Below are 17,724 nucleotides of genomic sequence, written 5' to 3'. Positions count from 1 at the left end.
GGTGAATAATTGTTGTGTGCACACCCGCGGAGGTTGCTGAATTAGAAAAACCATCTTCTTCGTCATCTTCATTCTATCGTCTTTTATTCGTATTGTTCCTATACCATTCATCCGATTGCGATGAAACTTTTGTGAACTGTTGTGTGCACACCCGCGGAGGTTTGTGAATTAGAAAAACCATCTTCTTTTTCTTCGTATGGTTCCTATATCATTCATCCGATTGCAATGAAACTTTCATCAGTTGTTGTGCGCACAACCGCGAAGATTTCTGAATTAATACAACCATCTTCTTCTTCTTCTTCTATTCATATGCGTTCCTATACCATTCATATGATTGCAATGAATCTTTGGTTAGTGGTTGTGCGCACCTCCGCGAAGGTTTCTGAATTAGTACAACCATCTTCTTCTTCTATATTATCTTTTTCTATTCGTATGCGTTCCTACACCAAATTTATAAAATCCATGCTTCTCACATGGACAGCTGTATGTGGCCTGCTCAAGCGTTGGAAAATCTGATTTATTCGTGTACGCACCATACGGAAAACATAAAATATTGTATATCCTTAAGCAATTCAATAAACAGAATTAAAACACAAACACTATCTTTCTTTGGATGGCATTGCAACGCATGCCGTGTATTCGCTAGTAATATATAAAATATCTGAAAGATATATATGATTGGGACTGCAATGCATTTTACAAGACCGAGCGACAAATTTTTCATCCAGTAGTGAATTCATTCAGGCTGATGATGATGATTATATTTACAAATAATTTTATTTGAACAAAATATTTTTTTTTTTATTTTCTAATTTTTGCATGCATTGAAATTAAATTCTTTAATAGCACACGGTGAATCAAAAACAGTATCGAAATTCAATCAATAAAACCCATACTAAAGGCGATGTAATTTACATCAATAAAATACTTGTTTTATGTTTTGACTGTGGTTAATATAATTTGTTCGAAGTCTTGGACTTTTTCCATTATTTAACTAATAGCCGTGAGGCATTTTTTTTATTTTCTATTGATGGTTTTTTTCACCGCTCTTGAATTCGGGATCATTATGGTTCAATGGGCTGCATCCTCTTCCTTTTGTGAATGAATTTGAAAAAAAATATTGTCTATGAAAAAATATAGAAATGAAAACGTAGGTTAAAAAATCATTAACAGATAATAATCTCACATATAAATACAGTCTATCAAACGGAATAACATTTCATTCATAATTTATATTAAATAAAAAAAAATTTGAATGCCCTACGATTATAGTTACTGTAATAAAATTATGAGCTATTAGTATTTAGTATTAAGAGCTATAATTTATAAAATATTATAATTAATAAGTACATTATATCATATTGGTGATATACTAAAATGCAATATACTAATCTGTTGTAAAACCATCTTATAATTTTATTTCATTATCACCTTTTTGCTACATGTTAGAAGTAGTATTTATGGTGTAAAGAGATATAATTTTATATTTTTACGATAACCCATTGTCTGCCATTTATTTAACCACCTTGAGTCTAAATAAAAATAATTGATTGGTCAAAATATCAAGATATACAATGTTTAGTTTAATGGCCCAATTCATGCTTCAGTGTATACAAAATCAATAGATACTGTAATATTTTTGTGTTTGAATATAATATTATGGAGTTATACCGTTCTCGTATTTCCACCGAAAAATGTATTAAAAAATGGTACATAAAACAATCCCTGTAAAAAAAAACTATGATAATTAAACAGTCTGTAATGATATTGTGGCTCGGTCTAAAAATAAATTATGTATGTTGTCTTTTTATTTCAATGGTTGCATACTATCACTTCCTTTTCGATTTTAAGGGTGGAGATCTTAACCACACCTTTGCTGCTCACAAATTAGAGCGCTATTTTTAATAAGGTTCACGAAAGAGGTTCGAAATCACCTGCTTTTTTTCTGTTTTTTGCCGGTGTCTTACCTGTTGTATACGCAACTTACGACTTTTGGTAAAGCAAACAATATTTTTGTGTTTTCAAACTATTGATTTTGTCATTCAAAAATGTAGAATAAAATTATGTAAAGAAGTGGGTACTTAATTATTACTCAGTAATATTACCCATGTTTTTATTCGCTCATATTATTTTTTGTCCGGTACAGATTTTTTCTTGTGTGTCCAGTACAATTTTTTTCTTGTTTTTCCAAGATTTGTATTGGAAGATTGAAAACTTTTAACTAACTTCCCGACTAGCTAGACATTTGAAACTATTAGAATATATCAGAACACGACGACAATGCATTCTTTTAATACTTTTGGCCATATTTAAGCAGAATTGAATTCATTTTCAGTTAATTCTGTTCTGTATGTTACGGAAAAAATTCGTTAAAAGTAAAACACTATTATTGGTTGCTAAGGATATGATTCAACGGAAAATTTAAAAACGTGGTTTATAAAAAGTTCTTTTTATCTTATAATTATTATTGATTTAAAAATCACTGTTTATCTTATTGCTTATTCTGAACCAAATTATTCAAATGTCTTTTAACACCCGCTGTCGAGTAATAAAAATTTTAATGCACGATGATTCGTTTGAAATTAACGCACATTTACACTTACAAATATTATATTTATAAATGTCGTTTGGATAGTCAACATCGTACTTTTAAGTAAGTTTTGTAATTTAATTAAAATAACATTTTATGAAACCACAATTTGCTTATTTGTCAGTAAATATTTATATATAAATGTTTCTTTCATACAATATTCTAACGGTTTTTATATTAGTATATACATTTGTTCACGGACAGATTTATATTGAACTGAATAAGGTTTAACTTATCAAAGCAAGATATAATAGTCATAAAATAAGTGGCATAAAACAATATTTTATTATTAATATATATCTACTCAAATAACAGCTAATGATAGTAATAGAATAAGTATTAAATTGTTTAACAGTTATAATATAAATCTGTAACACATATACCGCTTTAGCATGAAGTTTGTTACTGTACAGGAAACATTATTTACATCAAAACATTTCTTTATAAATGCACGTATCCGCAATACAATTTCCATTTAATATTTATAAAAGGTATATGTTACAATATAATATCATAGTTTTAAATATTTCTTTACCTCTGATATAAATGGTAGGTATCTTTGATTTTCAATGAAAATTGTTGTATTACCGTCCATTTGCATAGTATCAGTATTAGCATAAGCTTTGAGCACGAATCATTTCTTTGTAAGCTTTAAATTTTCCAATGATCTAAGCGCACCTGTTTCAGTTGAATATAAATTATGTGTGTACTAGCACATACTTTATAAATATGTTTATATGCATAGTATGATGAACAATATCTACCTGTGACACATAGATTTACTTTAGAATCATTCTGTAACTTACTTTACGGCTTACATTATTTAGATTCAAATTTAATATGAAATCACATATTTATTCAATTAGGTATAATATATATTATATTATCAATAATTCAGTATCTATTATAAGTTTCATAATAAACTAGACTTTATTTTAATATCCATCGATACGATCAATTTTCACATCTCAATATACCTAAATATGGACACATTAGAAAAATAGGTCAAATACATAAACATGAATTAAGTATAATCAACTTTATTGACATCTAAATAGAGTAAATTTTTAACGATATTCATCTTCATTTATATCTGGATGAATGTATTAAATCAATATGAGCAGGTTTGTTTACTTTTTTATTACTCGCATACTGCGTTTATTAAAAGTCAATGGTAATGTATATTAATATTAATATAATGAATACAATAAGCTTATTATTTTTTAATTAATAATTAACAATATTAACATAACACAATGTAATGTAAGTACCTATTTTAAATTATAATATTTACTATAAAAAGTTATACTACAATTTTGATCGAATGTACAATATAGGATATGGCTAATATGAAATATTATAATAAAAATACTTTTAACAGTTTTAACGTAAACCCACTGTATTAAAATATATTAGGTATTATTTTCCTCAAAATAATATATTCTGCTATGCCTCGATAACTAGATAAAATTATATAAGATGTTAATAGTAATGTAGCAGATACATATATATTCTTTTTAATACTATACTAGACCAAGAGGTAAGCTAATAAAAGTAATATAGTGAAACAGTAATTAGTAACAAAATCTAAATAATTACAAACACCCAGACTTTGAGAAAATCACATAAATATAATATGACCTCATCAGGAATCTAATCCGGAGCACTTGGATGAAAGTCCAGTGCCTTACGAGGGCCACGATCATGATCAAATCAGCATAATATATTTTTTCTGCGAAGTACATACAGATTTGCGTTTCGTTTATTTCATTAAAAAATAAAGTATAGATGAAATATCATAATATCTAAAACTTAATGCATTAGGTAGTACCTACATATTAAAAATATTAGAAATTTGTTTTTTTTTTGCCTCTAAGTACAGCTCGTGTGTCGTGTTTTGGTAAATATACATTAGTGAAATTTCACCTGCATGCAAACTGATTCCGGTACCTACAAAAAGCGTTCACCTACATTTTAAATGATTTAATCTATCAACTGTCAGCTCGGCATCTGGATCAAAACAGCAAGTTATTTAGAAATTCTCGTCGTGTGCGTCTGTTAATATTGATGAATGTCATGCAAAAGCAGTATTGGAGATGGAAATATATCGTGAACCGAACTCATAATACGTCGCTGAATGCATTAGAGGGAATAATTATTAGAAATGGACTTGGCTACATACATTTTAAAATGTCAATTATTTTCTGTTACTAATGTAACACTTAGGTTTTAGTATATCCGCTACGACAATTATTTATTATTACTGTTAAGGGCCTAAATGAAGAATTGTGTAAATAAAAACTTAATATAAGTAATCTGTAGACTTTTTTGGAAAAATATATGTCATTATGATACATTGTCTCATCTAACAAATTAATATTTTAAGCTATATAATGGTTGAAAATTAAGATTATTAAGTATCTTTGCAAGCTTAGAGCTCGATGCAGAACCATACTTAGGTGCGTAATTCCTTAAGATGCGCGCATAACTTTAAGAAGTCAATTTTGACGACCTAAGTTCAGTAAGAAAACATATATTAATAATTCTCGTTAGAACGCCTAAATGGAAGAGATAAAGAACATGTGACGTGTTTTTCTTGTCAAAACGGCTGCTTAACATTGACAATCTGTAGAATTTGTATGAAAGACGTATCTATATGTATGTAATTATGATAGCTTTTCTCGTCTCATTTACGAAATTAACATGTCATGACGACATGAAATGATATAAAATACGTAAAAGGGTATTATTGTCGTCGTGTTAATATTTATAATAAAGCCATATTTTGTACTTCATATTATTATTTTCTATTAATTAATCCTTATTAACTCACTTTAATTATATATTATAATAATTCTTAATTAAAGTAGAATTAACAAAAATAAATTGGTTTCAAAACTATTATAATAGTCCAATGAAATAAAATATTATTTATTCTCTTTAATATTGTCGTCAGTTGAATAAGTTTGTGACAATTTTTTTGGATTAAATTTTTCGGGCACGTTAATAATGCATAGGAATATGAAGTTTAAAAATATTTAGGTAGGTACTTACATAATGTTATAAAAAATGTGCGAGTTAATATTATAATCAAAAAGATAGGTGTAGCTAATTAAGCTAGGCTGACCAGTTTAGGTTCCCTCGCAATTAATTATGCAAAGTTAATTATGTGCGACCAGAGAGGTCATGATAAATCCGAAAATAATGAACCTCTATAATCTTTCGTAAGAGTGGTATGCGCATCCAAGCTCGCACTTTGTGATTGCAACGGAAAGCTGAGTAAACAAAATTACCCTTTCAGGTCATCTGAAGTATTTCCATCATAACTCATATGTAGATAACTAGGCATGCTAAGAATGGTTTATATTAGTTGAACACTGCAGCATTCTCTTGAGTTTTTACTCCATATAATATACTCCGTATTTCTATAGTACTCGTATACCTGTATAACTTTACCTTAAATCCAAAAGGTTAAAACAATATATTATATTATAATACGTATTATTCAATATATTCTAGTTACAAGGACGTGTATTCACAGATTTTTTGAGTTCAACCTATTCTCTGGGTCCAAATACACATGAAAAACAATGTGCAAATATTATCATGCCAGACTCGGGGTTCGAATCCAGAACCTACAATAAACCTTCATTAGAGAACACGTTACCATTAAATGTGTCTATTATAGGTTTTAGTTTTACTGAGGTATATTTGTTTTTTTTATCATTATCATTAATATTATATGCAAGCATCAGGATTCATAAAATAAATATTCAAAATGCATGATTTTTTTTAATGTTTTTCTCGTGTTTGACTTTACCAATTATCCTAAGTATATGACTATAAAAGAGTAAGACAAAAAAATCAACGCAAATATCAGGTAATTAATATAATAATTTAAAAAAAAAATACTATTCATTGATGTATTATTTATATAGTTCGGATGTGACACTTTTGGTATCATATTATATTACTTCAAATTATACATACCTACATCACAACATTTTTCTAAATTGCACCTGTATTACAAGCATTTTAAGTGTGTACACTTAAAACAGTGTTTATAATTTCTATGATATTAGATCTTACGCAATATATTGTTTTTACTAAAGCTCAGCGCTCAACTGTTAAAAGCTTCCTAAAGCTCCCAGTTGCTATTCGAGGCGCTATCAGAATCATTTCAAACAAACTGCATGGACCTTAACCATTATAATATCTAGACTTGAATAAGATTAATGATATTAAGAGTCATGTGCAACCTTCAGAAATTAAAAAAATACTGCTTACTTTAAGTATACGAGTATACTTAGGCATTTTATAATCTGCACTATGCGTTTACTTGTAGCCTACTACTTAATCTTTATTATAATAGACATATTTATCTAAACTTTTTTGGTTAAATGAATATTAATTAAAGCTTTAAAACATTTATGACTATGCGTCATTTCCAATATCATTTTAAAATAATATTATTCTAGTTAAGTAGGTACTTAATCAAAACATAATGAATAATATAATGAATAATATTTGGTGCCAAGTAAGTTCTGGTATATTTATAATAATTATAAATATATTCACTACATTCTAGAAAGAGCTTCCTTCGGTCATATAATGAGATTTTGGAGCCACTTTTGGTAGAAGTAATGGAGAGATGGAGCCAGAGATGCGACTACGCAACCTTTTCAATGGTTTCCGATGAAAAGCTGCCACCAGAACCCGCGCAGTGACTAAATAGGTAAGTGAGATCGTGTTCGGAAACTTGTACGTATGCAGTTCTCCGTTTGCAGTTCTCCTTCACGGAACAAAATATACGGCCGTATATTAAATACCATCCAACTTCTTTGGGTCTTATAGTACTGAAATAAAACTCATGTCTAAATAAAACACGGTTCTTGTCGGTTTACTTCACTTTACAGGTAGCCAGCAGCAAACAAATTTTGAAAATAACTGATATACTGGATTATTTGTTAGGTTAGGTTTTTATTCTTGAATTCATAATTTTTACCAAAATCAGCTATGAAAATTGAATTAATGTTCATATTGAATCTAATAAAATTGGAGACAGTATAGTCTACGGTCATCTCTTTCCGATAGAAAGCTCACGGCGAACTGTGCCACTGTAAAATATTTTACGTACAATTTACATGTAACCAAGTGTGATAGCGATTAAACATAGAAATCTTGCTATTTTACAATTTGAAATGTGTTATATAGGAATTTGTTATCTATGTTATTTTTTAAAATGTAGGTACCATTAATAAGCAATGAATAAAATTTTATACATAATTTATAAGGTGTACTTTTAACCATTTAATGGTGTGAGTTTTTGATCATCATCATCATCATCATTTTGGGGTATCACTAATGATAAGTATTAGTAGGAATTTAAATTATCTTTCAGTTTCAGTCAATTATCATTCTATAAAATATTATAAGTGTTTTTCCAGTGGTGCGAGAAAATTTATTTTCTAATGCTCTGAACAGTGTGATCTTGTTACGCACAGGTTCATTGCTCTTCTTAACGAACTTAGCGAATGAAAATGAAACTAATTCTTTTTCCCATGAATTTTACAAACGTTTTTTTATATTAAAACCGAAAGTAGATATCTACATTTTAATAGGCAATTGTTACACCTTATCAAGTTATCGCAAAGAAATGCATTTCACTCAGTAAATCTCGGATTGATGAGCATTATAATTACCATACTGTGTGAAAATATCTGTATGAATGTATTATATTGAATTAGTTACAAGAAATAAAATTATTATTTTTTACACTATTAATCACTTGCATAATTCAAAATAATCAAATATAAATGTTATATTCTTTGACATACGATTGAACGCACACTAAAAAATAGAGAATTTCAATATTAATTTAGACTCAGTAGCAGGATAGGTCAAACACTTGATCGCGAATTTTCAATGTGCACCATGATTGCAATGTACATAGGAAAAAATCTATTTTTAAACCACGTGTAATACAGTGTGTACGTTAGATTTAGCATTAAATAAACATACATATGCATACGTGTTTCAGAATAGAACAACAATAAATAATACTGTAAACTAGCGAACAAAAATTTTCAATTGGTAGGTAGGTACACTTTTTGAAAAAAAATTACATAGGTACCTACATTTTTTTTAAATAAAGCCAGTTTCAGTCAAGTTGAAAAATGAATCTAATTTATTTAAAATAATTTTGATGTTTTATATTTAAAATACATTTAAAACTTTTGTTACTAATTAATTTCCTAGTTAAAAGAGTAATTAAAAAAACATTGTAAAGATAATATATTAAGCATAAATTATTTTTACAAAATATTATATTCACATAAATTCTAATTTATGGAATTAGGACATATTTTATACGTAGGTATATAAATGACCTATCCTTACAATATTTAGAAAATTAGTGATTTTAAACATACATACTTATTAATTTCGCTTTTTTCGCACACAGTATTATCATAGTAGGTACTTACTTAGCTCTACAATACCTTTTCTTGTTTTTTAACGATTTTGAAAAAAGAATGGCATTGTATACATTGAACTTTTATGCTGGAATAAAACAATGTTATTCTATTTTTGAATTTTTAGTTGTAGAGGGCATTTTTACTGATACCTAGTATTTTAAAAAAAAATGATATTTTAACAATAACAAGAAGAATCATAGAATCACCTCAATTATAATTATTTCACCTCAGAAAAAAACTATAAGCTGTTGCGAAAGTGCAACAACAAATCAATAGTATTGTGTTACATAGAATGAAGCTGTGTTATAAAAAACGAATCAACACTAATAACACTTAAAACGATTGTTCTCGCAGAATTCCCAACGCCTAGTCAATATTACCCGTAACCACTCTCGTGTGAATGCCTTGGAAAAGTCATCGCCGCTTATAATATGTACAAGTTTCTATTTCATTGCACTGCAATGTCAAGAACTAGATGAAGGTTTTTACTCAGATCAATGGCATATTATGCACTTGTGAACTGCTGGGTGACGTTAGGGAGGAATGTATAGGTACTAGGGATATCTTTGTACTGCGGTAATAAAATATGCTACTGTATTTTTTTAGATTTTTCAAAAGCAAATTTCCCAACAGTGCTTCTGTGATGTGAATTAAGTGCTATTTAAAAATTAAATATTTTAATATGATAAAAAAAACAATACAAGTATTTCATAGAATTATTGAATACTCAATATAATTTAGAAAATAGTAAGTGCATTGAAATAGGGATGCTAAATATTCTTGGTTATACTTATATAAATACTGTACTTTAAATTTTAATTTACAATTTCTAAACAATTTCCAATGACGGTTGGTAAATACTTAAGAATCTCTGAATATTTTAAACAATTGTATGGGCTTCTTATTATTATCATGTCATCCCCTAACGGAAGTAGGTCACCATCAAGGCAAGCTTTGCTCTATCATCAGCTACCAAGAGCAATTCGGTGGAGCTGCACTCGTACTAATCACGAATGGTCTTGAGCCACGAAATATGGCGTCTTCCTCTGCTACGGTTACAATTAAACTTTCCTTGAATAACAAAATCGAAAATTTTGTATATTTTTCGTTTCATTAGTATTATATATTATATGAGTTTACTAAATAATATAATAATTGAGTGAGAAATTTTTGATTTAATTTATTTTAAAAATCATTTAGAATAATCGATTATCAGTATAAACCCCATATTCTAACGGTACGCGCACAAAAAAGAGATTATAATCTTTAATAAACTATTTATTTTATTTAAATGAATAATTCACAAGATTTTTAGATGTCATGTATAATCTACTAGTTTAAATTATCGTTATTAGATAAAAGTCTCGTAGCATGATTGGTTAATGCACAGATTGACGCGACACCAATGTTTATACAGGTTCAAATCCCGTCGTGGTTCGTAGTTTTTTCAGATGTGATTTTTCCTAGTGGTTATGTATAGTGTTTTCAAGTTATGTATGATAGATTATAATCGTTGTTTTATAAAGCAATTCATATTATTTCTTCGCTATGTGTGTGTATAATATAATTATTTTTAAATAATTTTAAGATGATTATGTAATCGCATATATTGTAATTTGGTTGCAGAATAACTCAAATATGCTGCATCAAACTTTTTATCAAATTGTATCTTTAGCGAATACCCACCTGGATTGATCAATTTAATAATGACATGTCGTTTAACAGTTGTATGACTAATTGTCGCACTTGTCTGAATAGTTGAGAAATATATAACTATGTAATTGTACCTGATTTATTATTACGACCATAACGGCATTGGTATTTTGACCCGATCCAATGCATTACGAACGGTGATGCAGTTTTTCAACGTGGATACATTCCTTAGGCCTAAAAGAATTTGATGGATAGATAGCGTACTTTTAAGGTAGCAATAAATCAATATATTCATATAATAACTGAGCCGCCAACTATATATGTGCTATTGCAACATCTTACTAATGTAGTAGGTATATTCTGTTTACCACCGACAAGATGGAAGGTATCATATTATTAACAATTTTAACTTTGATCTTGGTAAGAAGTAAAGCTTTCAATTTTATGCATAAAATCACTTGTAGATATTTTAAAATTAAATATTTACTACACGACATTATATAACTCTCACAACTTTTCTGTTATTTAAAAAATAATATATATTATCATATAATATGCCATTCACATAATATATATAAATACGTTATGCATAGTAATAAGAAGTTATCAATAACTTAATTGAGAATTAGTTAGTATAAATAATTCAATAAATTATTTTAAGACACCATAATATTAATTTGACGTCTATTAATTATAGATTGGACTTTTCTAGAACTAACAAATCGTGGCTATAATTTGAGTGTTTCAGAAGCATAGTGAACCAAGTCCATTCTGGCTATTTTTGGGTAAGCTAGGTTCAAACATAATATTTGAGTATTTATAATTCTGTAAGGGTATGATTGCAATTCCGAAGAGTTATTTTGAGTATTACATTTAAGTTATTATGTAAGGGAAATCATACCGTACATATAGAATAAAAAATACTCAAATATTATGTTTGAACCTAGCTTACTCAAAAATAACCAGAATGGACTTGGTTCTCTACGCTTGTGAACCACTCATTTCATAGTACTGTATCCAGTGTAAATGATTAAAATGGGTGTTGGCGTAAATCTATATAGTTTCACTGATATTAACTTAGCGCTCACAGTCATGAAATAACGGTAAGTATCTACATAATAATAATTGCATCCCTTGAAAAGTAGTGTCAACGCCCGTCTCCAAAGCCATAGCTTACTCAAATTTATAATGTGATGGTAACCCTGGCAGTAAGTAACCATCCCTTTTCACAAAAGTCAAACTTCGCTATACGAATGTTCTTATGCTTCGCTTTGAAACTATAACAATAGGTTATTTACCTGTATGTATTATATAATTAACTTTGAAGTAATAAAAACACTTACGGTAGACTAGTTATATACCTAATAAGTAGAATTGTGGGTTTTTAATACGCAATTAGAAAAATCACATTTTGTTACATCAATATTCAATATGTACTTAGACGTAGACGTACTTACAACATGCTATTATGTCAAAAATATTTATAGAAAAAAATGTTAATGTACATGTTAAGAGCCAATGATAACATAATAATAATGCATCTTATAACATTGCATATATTGTTATTTATATATAATAAGTGAATGTTATATTGTTATATTAATAACAGTTTAAACAAAAAATATTCATAATTACTGCACGATTTGTTCATTTAAATGATATCAAAAATATTATTGAGGTAGTTAGTTACGTACGTATATTTTTATCAAATGAAAAGTTCCTAATTGTCTATTTTCATAAATTGCTTGTGCTTATCGTATTAACCCACCACGCCACTGGGAGAGTGTATAAATCAAAGTAAAAGCAGAGAACATTCTAAGAGCAAAAAAACTTGCTTACCTAGAGCAGGCCCATTCAATTGCATAGAAGTACCCACTCTTCATACGAAGTGGCATTCACTCCACTTTTAATTATATGGTTTTATTTTCAAACTAGTTTAATTAAAGTTGAATGCAATTGTTATATTATTTATTATGGAGCGTCGTGATATAAAAATGAAAATTGAATTATTAAATCATTTTGAAAGTGTTGAACTCTGATACCGAATTAAAAACACAATCTTTTTAATTTATTCATACAATTCTAAGATTACACTGGGCTAATTTTGTAATCTTTTGTGTTCATAAATAATTAATGCACTTTCCTATTATGTTATCTTGAACATAATAAATTAATAATATGTCAGTGAATTATCGCTGTAGTAAAATCTTAATCTCTGTAACATATTACGCAAAACTTTCCTTATTGCTGCAAATACATCTTAAAATTTAAGCCAACTTTTAAAAATAAAGAACTTTACACATTATAAGAAATACTTTACAAAGAGTCGTGAAATACTTATTTGTACATTTATACATGTTTTTTTGTATATTTGTACATTACAATTGTGTTTTCATATCACATACTGGTTATAATTAATATCATAAATACTAATGACATGTATTTATGTAATTGTTTACATAACAAATTATTAATTAAAGATATTCACAACATAACATTAAATGACATACGAAGAGGTAATGCAAATTATAAAAAAAAAATACAAATATTATTCGTATCACTAAAAATTCAAAACTTATCTAGGGAGTGCACACAATCACTGCTAACATTTAAATTACCGCATTTAAATAACACGTTAATTATATCTAATGGCAAATGTCTCCAAACGCGCCAGTCGCGGTGATAGCACTAAATGAGTTAACTAGCCTCGTTAATAATATACTACTGTTTGTTCTTCAATAGACCACGGCGTATGATTGTAATGGTTAATAAATTGTGTATTTATAATATGCATTAAATAGGTAAATAATTAATTCTTTATGACTATCGACTGACTACTTATTGTCAGTTAAATAACTAAGTATTTATTTTGTAATAATCGTTTCAAATGAATAATTACATATTAAAAATACTGTCAAAACAACAAAAATATAAATATTTTTCTAACCTTGGTGTGAGAAAAATAATAATCACTAGATAATGTTATGTGGTTTATTATTTTCCACTATGGGCACCTTGTCTTGCTCACTCATATAGCATTATTTCATACAATTACACGGTACATAACCAACACCGCATTAAGAATAATTTATTGTCCATCTAATAGTATAACGAGCGTCACCTAGTGTAAAAATGGTCAAACACCCCTCTAGCGTAAAAAATCATTTACCATAAATATCATAAAAGTTCCCCTTTATAATCTCTGTTTACTCGATCTAAACACAGGTATTTTTAATATACTTACCTATTATTAACAGTATTTATTATGTTTATTTATTTACCTAACAAGTTTTTGCGTGTTACAGTTTTATTATAATTCGTACCTATATTCAATCGTCTGTATAATTATCAGTAATTTAAATACTAATCGTATTAAGTTTTATAAAACACAATCTATATAATATAATAATACTGACAGGTTTATCTGTCACTGCCACTGAATATGTCGAGTGGACAACCGCTGGTGAAATGCCGTCATAGAGTGGTACTCAAGGGGCACTAAGCGTTCATAGGGATGCCCTAAAACCCGCTAGATGGTAGAACTCATAAATTTCAATGGATTTACATGGCAGCGAATAACTATGGACCAAAAAGGGTGGATCAACCCCAGCTGACGAGTATGATGATAATTGTGATATAGCTACTTACTTTTATTATTCATTTTATCACTATATTTTTTGTTATATAGGTATAATTTATTATTTAAACTACCAAGCTTACTTATATACCTACATATATATATAATATGTACAAATAAATCTTAACTTAAAACAAAAACTGAGACTTTAAGAATGCAATCACACTAATTAAGTACATATTGTCAACATATAGTTAGGTATAGGTATGTTAAAAAACTCACCCTTTAACATAAATTATTATTATTTCAAATCAAAAATAAAGCATAAACTTATATCCGTAGTGGAGGTATCTTTATACACATGGTTAGATGAGGATTGATTGTTAATTATATACTCAATCACCTGCATTCATTTACTGAAACTTAACAGTCTTTAAAAAATACATTTATTAAATAAATAATATTTTAATTAAACATTTTACCCTCTGATTTATTATGAGCGGTAACTACCTATGAAGGTAGGTATATTATAAAATATATTCATATGCGATAATTATTTTATTATAAAAGTATTATTAAAATACAAGGATGATATAAAAGGAGATTGAGGATATCTTTATTGTAACAGTGAAACATTCAAGTCGATCTTGGCATTGTACCTAATATCAATTATAATAATATAATATAGATACCTATCTCCAAGGAAATAAATATTTTTATTTAATAGAATAAAGGTATGTTTATTATCAGAACAAGTTGATAAATAATCGAAAGAAACCGTTAAAACTTTCCTTTGTGTATAATATTTTACTCCCCTTTCTTATATGTAAGCAAACTCATTTATTAAACACAAGGGTCTTTTCATGTGGTCAACTGTTTACATGTTTATGCATGGATGCCTTATGTTATTTTTTAATAATATATATAACCACGTAAATAAATTCCTATAGTGAAGTTCGCTTTCTTACGAATGATATTTTGGATCACGTAATAGGTGCAGGTGAATTCACTTCCTTAAAAGTTTAACGGTCAACAGGTGCGTTTTAATGTTCGCTCTATCGTATGGATATATCATTTATATCCATTTTACTTCCGGTTTAAGAATTTTATTAGGGACTTTAAAAACATCTTTAAATTATTATCCACAATAAATTAAAAGTAACCAAGAATATTTTTACTTTGTGATAAATCCGCAATTATTTAAAAATATGTTGTTATTTTTAAACACTATTTGAAAAATAAAATATAGTTATGTAATTATGTCAATGAATTGAGTTTGTCAGCAATAGGTTTTTGCATACTAAATTGCTTATCTCATTTAAAACTAAAATTGGTCTTAAAATTAGAGGTCTTTCAATCGAAATTATATACAAAATTCATTTTTCGTATTATTTCAATTAATATATATATAATATGTTTATATATTATCATTTTACTTCATTTATTTTGTTTTTTTTTTCAGTGCCGTGTATTACATCTAATATTTTGAATACACATTTTTTTATAAATGCTACTTATGTAGGTACACAATTTGATAAATTTATAATCGTAAAGAACGTAGAAAATTTTTTATCGTTTTTATTAAATTTGTATATATATATCAAATCATCCCGATCAATAGCAGACATGTTATTGAAACTCTGTACTTAATCTCAACCGACGGAACATACTCTATTATCATAAATTGAGTACCTTGGTATCAAAGTGGGACATAAGCCATTTACAAAATTTTACAGGAGACTGACAAACATGTATGAAAAGTGACCGTTTTTCATATAACATACCAACTTTAAACTCAAAAATCTCTATGAAAACTACCGTTTTTGATACTTTTAGTGGATTTTTTGAAAAGAGCATCACTTGCACTACCATAATCAATTAAAACATGAATTTAGTGGGAGGTGGCGTATGTCCCACTTTGATACCAAGGTACTCAATTTATTATATAAGTATATAGCACTTAAACTAAAAATATATATCGGTTACAATGAAAGTAGTCTAAAATTATACATATATACAAGTAGGTACATACCTATATAAATATAAAATCGAAATATCTTTCCAATCATATTCATATATTTTGTATAAAATAGTGTAATATTGATTATAATAATATGTAAATAAAAACATATAATAGTTAGATAAGTAGTAGGTATCTACACGTTTCTACCAATTTAAATAAAGTGTCCCATAAAAAAAATTAATAAACAAAGCAAATCCAATAAATTATGCAAGAATGTAATATTGTATTGAGAAAAAAAAAATAGTCCACTTACATCGTCATCGGCTACGTATGAGTAGACTTCCAATTTATCTATTCTGATGGTTCCTTGGAAGGGGTAGCAAAGGGCGCCACGTGGTACATTAGCTGTCGTCCAAACGCTGGCTGGAATCTCAGGAATCCCTCGAGGGATCCTTATCCTCGGATGTGCAGCGGGAGTCACAACCAGTCCAAACTCTTGAGGTATAAGCACCAGAGTCTCCATGTTGACGAATCTAATTTATCACAGAACAAATAGTCACTAATTGATTGTATAGATAACAAATCGTTATCAGCGTTTATTTTCAGCACAAAACAGTTTTTAAAAGTTTAATTTAAACAAGCGACAAATAACTCAGTCAATATTAGTGTTTATAATATGTTTTAAATTATTAATTTTACTTTGATGCAATACGTGTTATTCACTTATTTAATTCACTTCTTAATTTAGTTTTAACTCTTTAAATTAGAGTAGAATATACTATTTTTAATTATTTATGTGTAGTGTGATAGATTGATTTAATACGAGTCGTTTGATGGCGGTGTATTATGATACAAAAACGCGTTTCAAAAAATGTCAAGTTCATAAGATAAATCTATACCAAATTAGGTATCAATTAAAATTATTTGTGTATCGCATTTGGCCGATGTCGCATCGAGTGACAGGCGCGCTTCGACCACTTGTTAGCTGAGTCGCCACAGATAAATCAGGTTTAGCCGTTTTTTTGTTCCTGTTAAATTATTATTAATTTCCACCTTTTTGTTTATCGAAACTTAGCTCTGACGACCAATTATAAAAAAGCAAAAATTGTCATATCGCATTAACACCCACTCACAAACACAAAGCGTAGGAAAAAACTTATAATAATGTTTTTTTAATAGTTTCAACTACGTATCGTATAGTTTTATCTTAGTTTATATTATTTGCATTTAATTTATTAGTCGCATTGTTTCATGTGACAACTTATTCACAATTAAAAAAATATTTTTCAATGAGCACCTTATCTAGTGTTTTTTTTTAAATTCAATAAGTTAAGCTCAAGTTAAATGTCGATGTGATCAATAACTACACTCACATTTAAGTATGTATGCGGTTTTCTTTGATTGAATATAATTAATTGCTCCAATCAGCGAGTTTTGATTAATGAGTTTATTACTTTGAATACTA

At 28.0% G+C, this 17,724-nt stretch overlaps 1 protein-coding gene across 1 annotated transcript in view; it reads right to left on the bottom strand.

Moving 5' to 3' along the window:
- Positions 1-16,782, bottom strand: part of LOC147078420 (uncharacterized) — a 255,360-nt gene extending 238,578 nt beyond the window's left edge. Inside the window, exon 1 of the mRNA XM_085957041.1 lies at positions 16,573-16,782. Within this exon, the coding sequence (XP_085813167.1) occupies positions 16,573-16,782 (210 nt within the window). The remainder of the gene's footprint in view (positions 1-16,572) is intronic.
- Between the last annotated feature and the right edge of the window lie 942 nt (positions 16,783-17,724).

Source organism: Rhyacophila brunnea, unplaced genomic scaffold (genome assembly GCF_057557595.1).
Source record: "Rhyacophila brunnea isolate RB1 unplaced genomic scaffold, BYU_Rbru_1.0 scaffold_11, whole genome shotgun sequence".
Taxonomy (NCBI): Eukaryota; Metazoa; Arthropoda; class Insecta; order Trichoptera; family Rhyacophilidae; genus Rhyacophila; species Rhyacophila brunnea.
Note: the sequence above shows the minus strand (reverse complement) of the source record. Positions and strands in the feature narration are given on the sequence as shown.